The 14,591-nt window shown below is 47.4% G+C and overlaps 1 protein-coding gene across 1 annotated transcript in view; it reads right to left on the reverse strand.

Annotated features, from left to right (window-relative positions):
- MYO1E (myosin IE) overlaps positions 1–14,591 on the reverse strand; it is a 238,128-nt gene that overhangs the window by 1,116 nt on the left and 222,421 nt on the right. Inside the window, exon 27 of the mRNA XM_054451269.2 lies at positions 710–879. Within this exon, the coding sequence (XP_054307244.1) occupies positions 710–879 (170 nt within the window). The remainder of the gene's footprint in view (positions 1–709; positions 880–14,591) is intronic.

Below are 14,591 nucleotides of genomic sequence, written 5' to 3' on the forward strand. Positions count from 1 at the left end.
GATGAGTAAGTCTGTTCTGCCCCAGCCAGACATACTCTGCCCCCATGGGCTCAAGTGATTTGGCTCCATCCATGTTGTTTTCCCTTTGTTCTTTAAATCAAAAAGTTTGTTGTAAAAAGATATCTACAAAATTAATAAAGCACTCAGCCAAGCCCATGGACTGCTTTAATAATGGATATTCAAGGTCGTCTCCCTGGCTTCCACGCCATCTACTTTCATTATGAGGAAGCCAGGAAGTCTGGGTGGGATAGACCTCCCCCTGTTTCTGGGGACAGCCCCTACCAGGTCTGATCCTCTCAGGGTACAGCCTTTGTCTTGCTACTGAAGTTGGTTCAGGGATGGACACATGACTAATTTGGTCTCATCAGAATAAAACTCAGGACTTTCGTCCAATGGCTAAGGAAAGAAGTTTCAGAGATGATGCAGATTTCAGACATGGTTTGATATGTTGGCCTGGAATTGCTGCTGCCATTTTGCTACCATGAAGAAAAACGGCTTGAGAAGGGAGGGAATATAAATAAGGGGGCAGAGCTGAAAGAAGCATTAAAAAAGCTGGTGTCTTGATCAAACTGAGCCTGAGGCCTCACCTGCCTCTACAAATTGCAGTTTGAGGAGCCCATAAATTCTTTTCATGTTCACACTAGATCTTACAGCAATGTGACTGCATGCTCTTTGGGAGACTGTCCCAGCCAACCAGCTACACACTTACCTTCTTTGATAATATCAATAATGTCATTGGCATTAAAGCTGAGTTCGTCTGTGTCCTGAGCGTCATAGGCATACAAAGCCTTGCACTGTGGCACCTGAGGCTTGGGTTTGGGCTGGGGCTTGGGTCTGCCCCCTGCTGGGGGAGGCCGACTGGTCGTTTGTCTCCTGACCCTGTGGAGAGAGTGGAGCAGATGAGACTGGGCCCCAACAGGAGGCAGCAGCACCGAACGGTGGTTTGGAGCATGGTGGCCGGCACTGGCCTGTTCAAGTTCAAATCCAGCTCCATCCTTAGAAGACATGTGGCCCAGGGTGCAGTTTTTAAACTTGAGGAATAAAAGTAACTTTTCTGACAAGGTTGTTGCAAATGCACATAGCTCTTAAAAACCTTAGCTGCTGCTGTCACTGTGTCCCTAGCATAGAAGGAAATGTGGGAGACACATATCCATAAAAAAGTGTCGAAAGTATACCCATACATTTAAATTAGGAACATTCAGCTATCTGTCCCTCCTTCCTCAAGTTTCGAAATGGAACTTTTGCAGGTGCCACAGAAGCCTGTATGCATTTCTCCTTCACTGCATTCCCCCTAGATGACCACCACCTTACAGTTTGTATTAACAATTCTCTGGCTCATCTCTACAGTTTGCCACACATGTAAATACCCCTAGCCAATATTTGTGGTCCGACTGTCAACTGTATGAAAGGGATCATATTCCATGGTCACACACTCAACAACTGGACAACGTGCCCTGTTGATGCCTGCAGCTACAGTTCCTTCATCCTTGCTGCCTGACACTACACCACTGCACGAGTGAGTGTGTCACAGTTTACTTCTCCGGGGCACTGTGGATGGTCACTTGGGATGGTTCCAGTTTTCACTATTATAAAAAATGCTGCCGTGAGACTTTGCTCCCCATTCACATCCTTATTATGCCTCAGACCTCACTCCTGTCTACTCCCATCCCATCCATCCACCCACCCTCATTACTCCGGAGACTTCCCTCCCACCAGCTCATTATTACTCCTTAGACTTCCCTCCCATACCTCATTATTACTCCTTACACTTCCCTCCCACCCCTCATTATTACTCCTCACACTTCCCTCCCACCCCCCTCATTCCTCCTCAGACTTCCCTCCCAACCTCTCATTGTTACTCCTCACACTTCCCTCCCACCCCTCATTGTTACTCACCACACTTCCCTCCCATCCCTCATTATTACTCCTCACACTTCCCTCCCACCCCTCACTGTTACTCATCACACTTCCCTCCCATCCCTCATTATTACTCCTCACACTTCCCTCCGATCCCCTCATTATTACTCCTCACTTTCCTTTCACCTGCTCATTACTCTGCAGACTTCCCTCCCACCCCTTTATTACTCTGCAGACATCCCTCCTACCCCCTCATTATTACTCCTCAGACTTCCGTCTCACCCTCTCATTATTTGTCAAACTTCCCTCCCATCCCTCATTATTACTCCGCAGACGTCCCTCCTACCCCTCATTATTACTCTGCAGACTTCCCTCCTACCCCCTCATTATTACTCCTCAGACTTCCCTCCCATCCCTCATTATTACTCCTCACACTTCCCTCTCATTATTCTCACACTAAACTCTCATTATTACTCTGCAGACTTCCCTCATATCCTCATCATTACTCCACAGTGTTCCCTCCCACCCCCTCATTATTAATCCACAGACTTCCCTCTCATTTTATCAATCAGTATTACTCCTCAGATCTCCTCCCCATTCTTTCATTATTACCCCTCAGAGCTCCCCTTTGCCCCTCCAAAAATGTTGCTGTAAATATTCTTATACAAGAGTTTATCCAGAGCAGTTTCTCAACATCGGCACTACTGACGTTTGTGGCTGGGAATTCTCTGTTGTGTGTGTGTGTGTGTGTGTGTGTATGGGGGTGGGTGAGGGAGGCTGTCCTATGCCCTGTAGGATCCCTGGCCTCTACCCACTGGATACCAGTGACACTCCCTCCACCCCACGGTCATAATTATTAAAAATAACTCCAGTGCTCTAACCCTAATCCAGATCTTCTATCTTTAAAGTTATTCTTCCTACATATTATGCTGCCTTAAGTCACCATTCATACATTCTTTCAAAGGTGTGTAAGTTCAACTTGTACCTATTTAGTGAGATCTTTACACTTATACCTGAAGCATTTATTTATTAAATATGTTCATAAAAAGCATTTAGCAAAAACAAAAAGGAAAATGGAAACATGGAGAACATTTCTTTTTTTCCACTTTGCTTAAGGACAAACCAAAGTAAAGGCTACATTCATTTCCCTACAAAAGAAACTTAAGATTTCTCCCTCAAGAAGTTGGGCTGGACCTCAACAGGGTGGGACTGGCTGTTAGGTCTGTGCACATCATTCACACCTACAGGAGCAAGGAGGAAAAGGGAGGGCCTTCCTGGGGCCTGAGTTCTGGAAAGAACCACCACACCCAGTTATGAGCTGCGCTCTCAGGAGCCACAGCCTGCTGGCCTTGCCCAGGTCCTGTGATGACAGATGTTCATGGGGTGCTGGTGAACAACCTGGATCACAAAGGGGTAGCTGGGGGGGACACTGACTGCCAGCAGGGTGGTGGACTGTCCCCGGGAGGGGCTGGGCTCCCCTGAGACTGGGCTTTTCCACCACCCCACGTGGGAGGGAGCAATCCTCAAGGCTACTCAGGCTCCACTCCTCCCACCACCACCACCCCCGTGCACTTTTCTCTTAGTGCAGAGGAAAGGCATTTTGTAGGTTCTTAGTGTGACATCATTCGTTTTCTACCTAGTGCCTATTGGAAATCCCCATTCCCTGTTCAAGAAGTGCTTGCTTCTCTGAAAGTTGGCCAGGCAAGCAGGTTTTTAATTAAGCACCCTATATATTGGGATGTGTCAGCATTTGGTTAATAAGAGCCATTAGCCTGGATACCAGCAGTCATGTGACTTCTCAGCAACAAGGAATGAAAGTGGGTGGGGGCGGGCATTACAACACCCTGGGAGGGAGGAAGCCTCCAGCCTGGCAGTCCACAGAACTGGGCTAGAAGTGCACGTGGAAGGACACTGATGCACACATGTGCACGCACACACACCAAAAACTCATCCCTGTCTCCCTGGGGGGCTGGTTCAAGGACTCCTAACAGATAACTAAACTCCACAGACACGTCCCTCATATGAAAGTGTAACAATTGCATATAACCTATGTACATCCTCCTGTATACGTTAAATCACCTCTAGATTACTTATAATACCTAATATAATGTAAATGCTATGTAAATAGTTGTTATACTATATTGTTTAGGGAATAATGACAAGAAAAAGGCTTTTTAAAAAATATAGGACTGGCTAGGCATGGTGGCTCATGCCCTGTATAATATCCCTATTATACAGCACCTTGGGAGGCCAAGGCGAGTGCAGTGCACCACTGCACTCCAGCCTGGGCCACAGAGTGAGACTCTGTCTCAAAAAAAAAAAAAAAAGGCTGGGTGCAGTGGCTCACGCCTGTAATCCCAGCACTTTGGGAGGCCGAGGTGGGTGGATCACGAGGTCAGGAGATAGAGACCATCCTGGCTAACACGGTGAAACCCCTCGTCTCTACTAAAAATACAAAAAATTAGCCGGGCGTGGTGGCGGGTGCCTGTAGTCCCAGCTACTCGGGAGGCTGAGGCAGGATAATGGTGTGAACCCGGGAGGCAGAGCTTGCAGTGAGCCGAGAGCGTGCCACTGCACTCCAGCCTGGGCAATGGAGCAAGACTCTGTCTCAAAAAAAAAAAAAAAAATTTTTTTTAAAGTCTGTACATGTTCACTACAGAGGCAGCTATCCGTATTTTTTCTGAATATTTTCATTCCAAGTTTGGTTGAATCCACAGATGTGGAACCCATGGGCACAGCGGGCCAGTTGAACCCATAGATGGAAATTTGTCCTGTCTTGTTCAGGGGAAAATCCCTACTTTCCTTAGTGCAGACTGATAAGGTCTCTGGAGCCCAAGTATGGGGGCTTAGGTACAGGGTCCTCCTGCTGAAGGACTCCCCTTGCCGGGATCAGGATAAGACCTCTTAGTGGGAAGACAAGATGGATGGCTCCTGAGAGGTAAGACCCTCCCTGCCCTGGGCATCCCTCACTTGTTCTGCCCCACCTGCCTCCAGCTTTGACTAAGACCTGTTTCTGTCCTTCATGTCTTCCTTGCCAGTTGTTTCCTTTCTAGGATACTTGGCCCTCACGCTAGCTCAGCTGTTATTAGTTTGCCCCATCCTCAACCTGAAAATCTTTCTAACAGCTTCTCTCTGCTCTTGGAAAAAGGACCAAAACCCTTCATGGCGCCTACAGACTCTGCCAGGGGCGGCCCCCGCTCACACCCCAGCCTTACTCCCTGCTGCAGGCCACATTGGTGCCTTCCTACCTTTCTTCATGAGCCCTGGTTGGGGAGAGGACCCTTGTCCACATACTTCAAGCTTACATTATAGTTACTGGTGAAACTCACAATGATTTCCCAAGATCAGGAACAAAACAGGGATGTCAGCACTCACCACGTGTGTCCAGTATTATCCTGGAAACTCTAGCCAGGGTAATTAGGCCAAAAAAAAAAAAAAGGCATCTAGATTGTTTTAAACCAGACATAAGTCTGATGGAACGGATTCTTTCTGGTGGTAAGATACCAAATTATAAATAAGACCTAAGGGGATGCAGGTGGACCACGCAAAGAGCTGTGTATATGTGGCCACTGCGTGGTCTTTGATATCAAGGCATCAGAGGCTACTTCCTCAGGATAAGTGACTTTTGGCCAAAGTAAAACCCCCGAAATTACCCGGGGAATTTGGGGTCCCTAATTGTCCAGGTTGTGGACAACTGCTACCGTGCTGGCAGTGTAAGCCATTTGGCTCTTTATCACTAGGCTGAATGGGGTTCCTTGTACTCCACAGGTGAGAGGTGGGGGAGGTCAGGGCAGCTTTGAGATGGGACATCTGCTGGGGAGCAGGGTGTGGATAGCGGGGACTGTCTGATGGCACCCGGGAGGAGTGGGCAGGCGGGTGGAGGAGGGAGGACCTCTGCACTTTGCGTTAGGAAGGGCAACACTGATGCTGCCACCGTTGGCTCTTTCTTGTGACCACAAAGAGGCACAGCTGCTCTGCTGGGGCGGCATATTCCCAAAGCGAGCCACAGTGAGAGCCGCTCTCCCTGGCCAGCCTGCACATGTCTACACCCTTCTTGTGAGGGCTAGCAGACAGGATGTCTTCTGGGAAACTGCCGGTAGTGGTGTGAAGTCTGGAGAAACTCCCCTCAACTGGGCCAGGCCTGGTGCTAGGCATTTTCACAGATGCTGCTTCATTTCACCCTCACGACACTCCTGTGAGATGACTGATGCAGGCTCCTGGGATTTCCTGCTGGTTTCATCCCTGGCCAACAGGGTGGCACACGCCTAAGGCTCCTGGCACTGCAGCCACACAGAATCTTTCTGGCTCCTTGGTCTGGCTATGATCCCCCGGCCTCTCCCCACTTCCCAGGCAGCACTGCTAACTCCTGCTCAGCCTTCGGATCTCATTTCCCTCACTGCTTCCTCATACTCTGGCGAACCCCCAGCCATACCCTCCCCTAGCCCACGGCTTCTCCAGAGCATGGGTCACTTGTAGCGTGACTGTGACTTGTGTGGCTATTTGGCTAACTCCCCCTGAGATGGGGCCTCAAGCTCTATGCTGACAGTGTGTAGCAGGAGGGGGACGTGGGCTTCAGTCTGTGTGCTGGGTTTGAGGCCAAGCTCTGCGTCTGTAAAACCTGAGCAGATTCGGGCAATGGCCTAGGTCCTTTTTCTTTTTCCTTTTATTTATTTATTAATTTATTTTTGTTGTTTTGAGACTGAGTCTCATTCTATGACACAGGCTGGAGTGCAGTGGCACCATCTTGGCTCACTGCAACCTCCACCTCCCAGGTTCAAGCGATTCTTGTGCCTCAGCCTCCCAAGTAGCTGGGATTACAGGTGCCCACCACCACACCCGGCTAATTTTTGTATTTTTAGTAGAGACGGGGTTTCACTATGTTGGCTAGGCTGGTGTTGAACTCCTGACGTCAAGTGATCTACCCGCCTCAGCCTCCCAAAGAGCTGGGATTACAGGTGTGAGCCAATGCTCCCGGCCTCTTTATTTTTAGAGATGAAGTTTTGCCATGTTGCCCAGGCTGGTCTTGAACTCCTGGGCTTAAGCGATCCTCCCACCTTGGCCCCCCAAAGTGCTGGGATTACAGGTGTGAGCCACCGCACCGGGTTCCAGGTCTTTTTTCTAATTCTAGGAAAGTTTTACAGAGAGCTCTCAACAGCACTGAGGAACACAGGAAATCTGTGTCAATGAAGCCGTCACAATCTCTACGATTCACCAGACTGGAGACCTGGAAGCCACCCTGGAACACAGTTGGTGGGAACAGCCATTTTCCCAGACTCCAACAGCCTCGAAAACCCAGGCAATCTCCTCTGCGTCACTAGGTGGCAATCGTGTGTCATTAATGAGAAGAAAGAATGACTTTTTGTTTTGTTTTGAGACGGAGTTTCGCTCTTGTTGCCCAGGCTGGAGTGCAATGGTATGATCTCGGCTCACCGCAACCTCCGCCTCCCGGGTTCAAGCAATTCTCCTGCCTCAGCCTCCTGAGTAGCTGGGATTACAGGCACACGCCACCATGCCTGGCTAATCTTGTATTTTTAGTAGAGATGGGGTTTCTCCATGTTGGTCAGGCTGCTCTTGAACTCCTGACCTCAACTGATCGCCTGCCTCAGCTTCCCAAAGTGCTGGGATTACAGGTGTGACCCACCGTGCCCAGCCAGGAATGACTTTCAGAGAAACTGCCACAAATTTGATGAATGAGGTCTTCTAGGCAGGTGGAGCCCCCTACTCCCAGCCGAGGCAATTGGCTAGTCCAGGAGGAAGGGATTACAAACCCCCTTACAGGGCACATGAGACCCGCATGCCCACTGGGCCAGAACAGGCTCAGTCCAGCTTGCGAGAGCTGATAGAACTTTCAGGAATTTTGTGAGCCAGTTGTCAAACATGGCCATTATTAAAAACGAAATCACTGACAACAAAGAAATTATATTAAAGCAAAGGCAATAAATGCTCATCATTTATCCCTTCCTACTTCTCACTGCAACCTCTGCCTCCCAGGTTCAACCGTTTCTCCTGCCTCAGCCTCCCGAGTAGCTGGGATTACAAGCATGTGCCAACAAGCCCGGCTAATTTTTCTTTTGTATTTTTAGTAGAGATGGGGTTTCACCATGTTGCCCAGGCTGGTCTCGAACTCCTGGCCTCAAGTGATCCACCAGCCTTGGCCTCCCAAAGTGCTGGGATTACAGTCGTGAGCCACCGTGCCCGGCCTACTTATTTTCCTTCTATCTACGCATTTGAAGTTATTAAAGTCTATTGCTGATGTATGGTAGAAATACTATACAATGGTGAGACTGCCCATCTTTTCCCAACTCCGCACTCAGTAGTAGTCACACTGGTCCCCTGAAATTGGCCATGGAGAGAGAATTTTACCATGGAAACTGGTAAATGTTACAGTTCAGGCCTTTTCCTCCCTGGAGGGCCCACTGTTTACCAGCACACTACCATCCTACCATCCTCAAGCTGCCCTCACGACAGCACAGGCTCACTCCTGTCTAAAAATGCCTTGCCAACTTTTGTTTCGTTATTTCCTTATTGTTATTGTTTTTAGATACAAGGTCTTGCTATGATGCCCAGGCTGGGGTACAGTGACATGATCATACCTCACTGCAGCCTTGAACCCCTGGACTTGGGCGATCCTCCTGCTTTAGCCATCTGAGTGCTGGAACTACAGCCATGTGCCACCATTTGTTTTATAATTGTAGAATTTAGATAATTTTGGTAGGTCTGGTACTTTGATACAGTATTTGTATTTCTAATAAACATCACAGAATTGAAAATTGTGTTATAAAAATAATTATTTCATTGAGATAATGGTTGTTTTGTTTTGTTTTTGAGAGACAGCCTTGCTCTGTCACCTGGCCGGAGTGCAGTGGAATGATCTTGGCTCGCTGCAGCCTCCGCCTCTTGGGTTCAAGTGATTCTCATGCCTGAGTCTCCCAAGTAGCTGGGATTATAGGCACCTGCCACCATGCCTAACTAATTTTTGTATTTTTAGTAGAGACAGGGTTTCACATGTTGGTCAGCCTGGTCTCGAACTCCTGACCTCAAGTGATCCTCCTGCCTCGGCCTCCTGAAGTGCTGGGATTAACGGCATGAGCCCCTGTGCTCGGCTAGATAATGGGGAGTTGCAGCAAATTTCAGACTCACAGTAAGTTATTTTTTCTTTTGACATTTCAATAATAAAGGCTCATTATATATAATAAATATTACTTATATTGTATATATTATTTTTATATATATATATACACACACATATGCTAGTATATGGTTATAGACTATACATCACTGAGCAAATCCAGTGTTTCATTCTATGTAATTTTTGTACAATGCAATTTAGTTTTCTTATTTTAGGGTAATTTCTACACATCACTTTATGTGTCTATTACCAATTAACATAAATACACGAAAAAACTGACCCACAGCAACTTCTTTTTGCACCAGGTTCTTTTTTCTGAGTAGGGCAATCACGTTATAACCCAGAAACAAATAACATTTCCTGATGAATTAAGCACACTACATCCAGTTTGCTTTGTGAAAACTTGCTCTGCAAGAGAAGTCCTGTATTAGTGACCAGAGAAGACCAAGTGATATATGTGCCCCGAGACATTAGGATGTCAGCTGACATTTGAGTCCTCATGGATGGCTGCCGAATCTCACAAGGTGCCAAAAGCCCACAAGAAAACAAAACCCCAAATAACATGAAAACTCTCTAAACTGAGGGCTAATTCCCTCTGCCCTAGCAATGTCCATCCTTTCCATGGGATGTTCATTGTTATGATGACTGCAGCTGAGATGTTTAGTTAGAAAGAGACCGTGGAGGCCAGGTGCAGTGGCTCACTCCTGTAATCCCAGCATTTTGGGAGGCCGAGGTGGGCGGATCACTTGAGGCCAGGAGTTCGAGACCAGCCTGGCCAACATAGCGAAACCGCATCCCTACTAAAAATTAGCCAGGCGTGGTGGCTCATGCCTGTAATCTCAGCTACTTGGGAGGTTGAGGCATGAGAATCGCTTGAACCTGGGAGGCAGAGGTTGAGCTGCAGTGAGCCAGGATCGCGCCATTGCACTCCAGCCTCGGTGACAGAGTGAGACTCTGTCTCAAAAAAAAAAAAACAAAAAACAAAAAACAAAACAAAAAAAAGAAAGAGACTGTGGAATAGTGCAGAGCTGCAAGGCGTCTGTGACTTTTCATCTTCACATTGTCCAAATGAGGCTCTCATGTCTAGTGATTATTACCATTACTGCAGAACTCTGTGTGCCACTGATGCTCTGTGCCCACGGAGAACAGGCACAGCTGCCAAGGGTGTGTGTGTGTTGGGGGCGGGCGTCTCCCTGTCTGGTCTCCTTGTCTTGGCTTCCCTAGGCTGCCCATTCCCCACATTAAAGCCAGCAATGCCTGAAGCGTAGACCTTCATGGAGTCCACAGCTCTAGGCAGGCCAGAGATTTGAGTTCTTGAGAATAAAGCCACTGGGCCAGGAAACATCACCTTTCAACCCTGGTAGAGCATTAAAATTTCCTTGCAAGACCAGCCAATGAATTATGGTAATGAATCAAATACAAAATAACTTTCAAATAGCATTGTGCTTTATAGCACACAAAGCCCTTATTTAACCTTCAAGAAAACCTTGAGGAGTGGGTTTTCAAAATTATTATATTATTAGTATCCCTATTATACAGGTGAAGACACCAAGGAGTAAAAAGATTAAGTGACAAGCCTGGGGTAGCACATAGAAGGCACATGGCTCAGTAAATATTGATGAATAAAAGAAAAAGGAAAGAATGAATGAACCAGGACTCACCCTGCTCTTACAGCTGCAAATCCTGTGCTCTCTGCACTTTAAATGCCACCTTTTGTGAATTTCTCTGTAGCTCCCACACCTCCTTGGTGGTTGTGCCTAGTCTATGCCAGGGGGAGCTAGGATTAAGCTTTCGAACATCGCCTCTTTGTTCTGCAGATGGGAAATTTATGTCTTGAAACTCCAAGAAGGAAAATAATGGCATTTGATTTCACTGGCTCTTAAAAATATGCTGTGTTCCAAAAGGTTGAATCTATAAACATTACTGGAAATGTGGAAATGGATGCCAGGAATTCCTCAGCACCATGTCTGCCTGGGCCAGGATATGGTTGCTTGTCCCATAGATTATGGGTTGAGAAATATTGCTATTGGACACTTGATGGAAATTTTAAGCCCCTTAAAAATATGACTCCATTGGGAGGATCTTGACAAGAGACACACAGGCAGCATTTAAATATTTCTATCGACCCCTCCTTTGTGGCATGCCCAGAAGCCCTACCACTGAGCACTTGCAAGACTTTTCTGTTTTTCCAACTTCTAGTTGGATTAATCTCTGGAGTATCTTGAAATTTCCTGAAGTTGTCCTCCCACAAAATGGACCACAGGATTAAAAAGGTCAACAGACATTTCCAGTCTGGGTTTTAATGCTTCCAAGAATGAACTGCAGGTAGATTAGGTACATTTCAGTTACAGGAGGGAAAATTACAAAGCACACTGGATAGTGAGATCAGAGCAAAGGTGGGTGGATGAACTGTTTTTTTTTTTGAGACGGAGTCTTGCTCTGTTGCCCAGGCTGGAGTGCAGTGGCCCAATTTCAGCTCACTGCAAGCTCCGCCTCCTAGGTTCACGCCATTCTCCCGCCTCAGCCTCCCGATTAGCTGGGACTACAGGCACCCACCACCATGCCCAGCTAATTGTTTGTGTTTTTAGTAGAGACGGGGTTTCACCGTGTTAACCAGGATGGTCTTGATCTCCTGACCTGGTGATCCACCCGCCTCGGCCTCCCAAAGTGCTGGGATTACAGGCGTGAGCCACTGCTCCCGGCCTGGATGGACTGTTTATAGGATTCTTGCCTAACCTCTTCTCTTTCCTTGAGAATCAGGAAAGATCTTTGACCTGAATTAAGACTTTTCAAAAGCTATACTAATCGATGGCAAGATCCTGATTCCCATGCAGATCTCTTAGTGTTTCCTGGAGAATGATAATGATAGCTACCATGTGCACCAATACTGCAATGCAAGGGTAAAGAATCCAGTTGGGATGGTAATTAATTTAGTGAAATCTTCATGCTCTCTTCAGAACAACTGATTGAACCTAAAATAAACTGATAAAGACTTGCCTGAATTAACTTGAGGTGCTAATTACATCATTTGATTTTATCCATATTACATGATCCAAAATAAATTACAGAAAAAGTGCACTGAGGGATGAGAGAGAGGAAGGAAAGATAAACCCAGAATGTGAAAGCCAGAAAAGAAAGACCATAGTAATCCTACTTTTATAGACGGGTAAAGTCAAGGTGACTGTTTAGAAGTTTGATGTATGGAATTTTCATGTTTATGGAAAAAGTACAAACTTGGGATCCTAAAATTACCTGCGTGCTTCAACAGCCTCCTGTGGAATAAATGCAATTCATGTTTTCTTGGCAAATAGGAGAAGCTGTTAAATTTAGGTAACCATGGGGATCCATAAAATGCCACATCCAAAGTCTCTGGCCACATTAGACACTTTTAATTTTCACCTTTACGTATTTTAGAAAATAAATACTAAGAAAAGGCTCAGCCTTTTGCCCAAGGTACTATTTTGTAAGGAATGTTTGCACAGCAGATTTAAGGTTACAAAGAGGAGGCTGGCTAAGACACAGTGTGCCTACTAATCGTGTTTTACATACAAGGAAATCTTACTGCCTAGTAGACAGGTGTGAAGGTGTCCTCTCCTTCCGGCCTCATGGCCAGCCTCCAAGACAGCACCACGTGTACCCAGTCTTGAGGCCGGAGGGTGGCAAAGGGTGCGATAAGACTTAAATAGGGAACCACATGGCAGAGGGCTGGAAGGGAGCAGCCTTGGTTAAGACACAGTGTTCCTAAATTGCCTACTTTTGGCTGACAGATGCTCCCAGCTGGCCGATGTGCAAGTCTGCAACTTGCAAAGTAGGCTGGAAAGATGGTTTTGCTTGCCAAAACCAAAGTAAGTAGGCAGCTAGCACACAGAGCTAAGAGATTTGGTGCATTATGTTGACTGCTTTTAATACCCTGCCTACTTTGAGGCACCAAACTGGGCCTAGGAGGGATTGTGACTTAGTGATTCTCACCCACCTGAAAGGTGTAGGTCTGGGTTAGAGAGCAAAAATCCCATGAGCCTAACAGCACCCTTGCAATTCACCTTCACGTGGAGGCTTCCCTGGCTTTATCAATCAGACTACAGGTGCCTTCAGACCAGTGGTTTTCAAAATGTGGTCCCTGGATCAGAGCATCACCTGGGAACACGATACAAATGCAAATTCTTGGGCCCTACCCCAGACCTACAGAATCAGAAACGCGGAAAGTGGGCCAGCAAGCTTTCCAGGGGATTCTAGCGCACACTAGAGTTTGAGAACTACTGGTTTAGACCAAGCCAATCAGGTAAACCACGGTCATGAGAACTGGCGGGATATAGCTACTTACCCAAGACTGGGGGGTGGTGGAAGGGAAGATGAGAGGGAGACACACACACACACACACCGCGCGCGCATAGAGAGAGAGAGGTCTATATAAGGGCGGCATCCACTCTACTGATGGCTGTCTGTGTGATAAAACTAAGGTGCTTTCAGCTGGGCGCGGTGGCTCACGCCTGTAATCCCAGCTAATTTGGGAGGACAAAGCAGGCAGATCACGAGGTCAAGAGATTGAGACCGTCCTGGCCAACATGGTGAAACCCCATCTCTACAAAAAAAACCAAAAAAATTAGCTGGGTGTGGTGGCACACGCCTGTAGTCCCAGCTACTCAGGAGGCTGAGGCAGGACAGTCACTTGAACCCAGGACATGGAGGTTGCAGTGAGCTGAGATCGCACCACTGCACTCCAGCCTGGCAACAGAACGAGACTCCGTCTCAAACAGACAAAACCCTCCCCCCCGATAAAACCAACTAAGGTGCTTTCATATTTGTAGCCCAAATGAAGTGAGATAAGACTTGCCAGGGGAAAAGGAATGCTGCTAGAAGAGAACGTGGTCAAGTTCTTAAGAGCTTTGTGGTCTTTAGAAGGAAGCTGCCAAGGCAGGAAAAACATCAAATAATAGGGCAAATAATAGGGCATAAAGATGAATGGGGCCAGGCACGGTGGCTCACGCCGGTAATCCCAGCACTTTGGGAGGCTGAGGCGGGTGGATTACTTGAGGTCAGGAGTTTGAGACCAGCCTGGCCAACATGGCGAAACCCTGTCTCTACTAAAAATAAAAAAATTAGGCTGGGTGCGGTGGCTCACATCTGTAATCCCAGCACTTTGGGAGGCCAAGGCGGGTGGATCACGAGGTCAGGAGATCAAGACCATCCTGGCCAACATAGTGAAACTCTGTCTCTACTAAAATACACACACACACACAAAAATTAGCTGGGCATGGTGGCAGGTGCCTGTAGTCCTGGCTACTCGGGAGGCTGAGGCAGGGGAATCGCTTGAACCCGGGAGGCAGAGATTGCAGTGAGCCGAGATTGTGGCACTGCACTCCAGCCTGGCAACCGACTGAGACTCCGTCTAAAAAAAAAAAAAATCAGCTGGGTGTGGTGGTGCGTGCCTGTAATCCCAGCTACTCAGGAGGCTGAGGCAGGAGAATCACTTGAACCTGGGAGGAGGCTGCAGTGAGCCGAGACTGCACCACTGCATTGCAGCCTGGGCAACAGAGCAAGACCCTGTCTCAAAAAACAAAGCAACCAACCAACAAACAAAAAGGTAGATGGATGGCTGCCCCCTCAG

This window comes from Pongo pygmaeus, chromosome 16 (assembly GCF_028885625.2).
Source record: "Pongo pygmaeus isolate AG05252 chromosome 16, NHGRI_mPonPyg2-v2.0_pri, whole genome shotgun sequence".
NCBI lineage: Eukaryota > Metazoa > Chordata > Mammalia > Primates > Hominidae > Pongo > Pongo pygmaeus.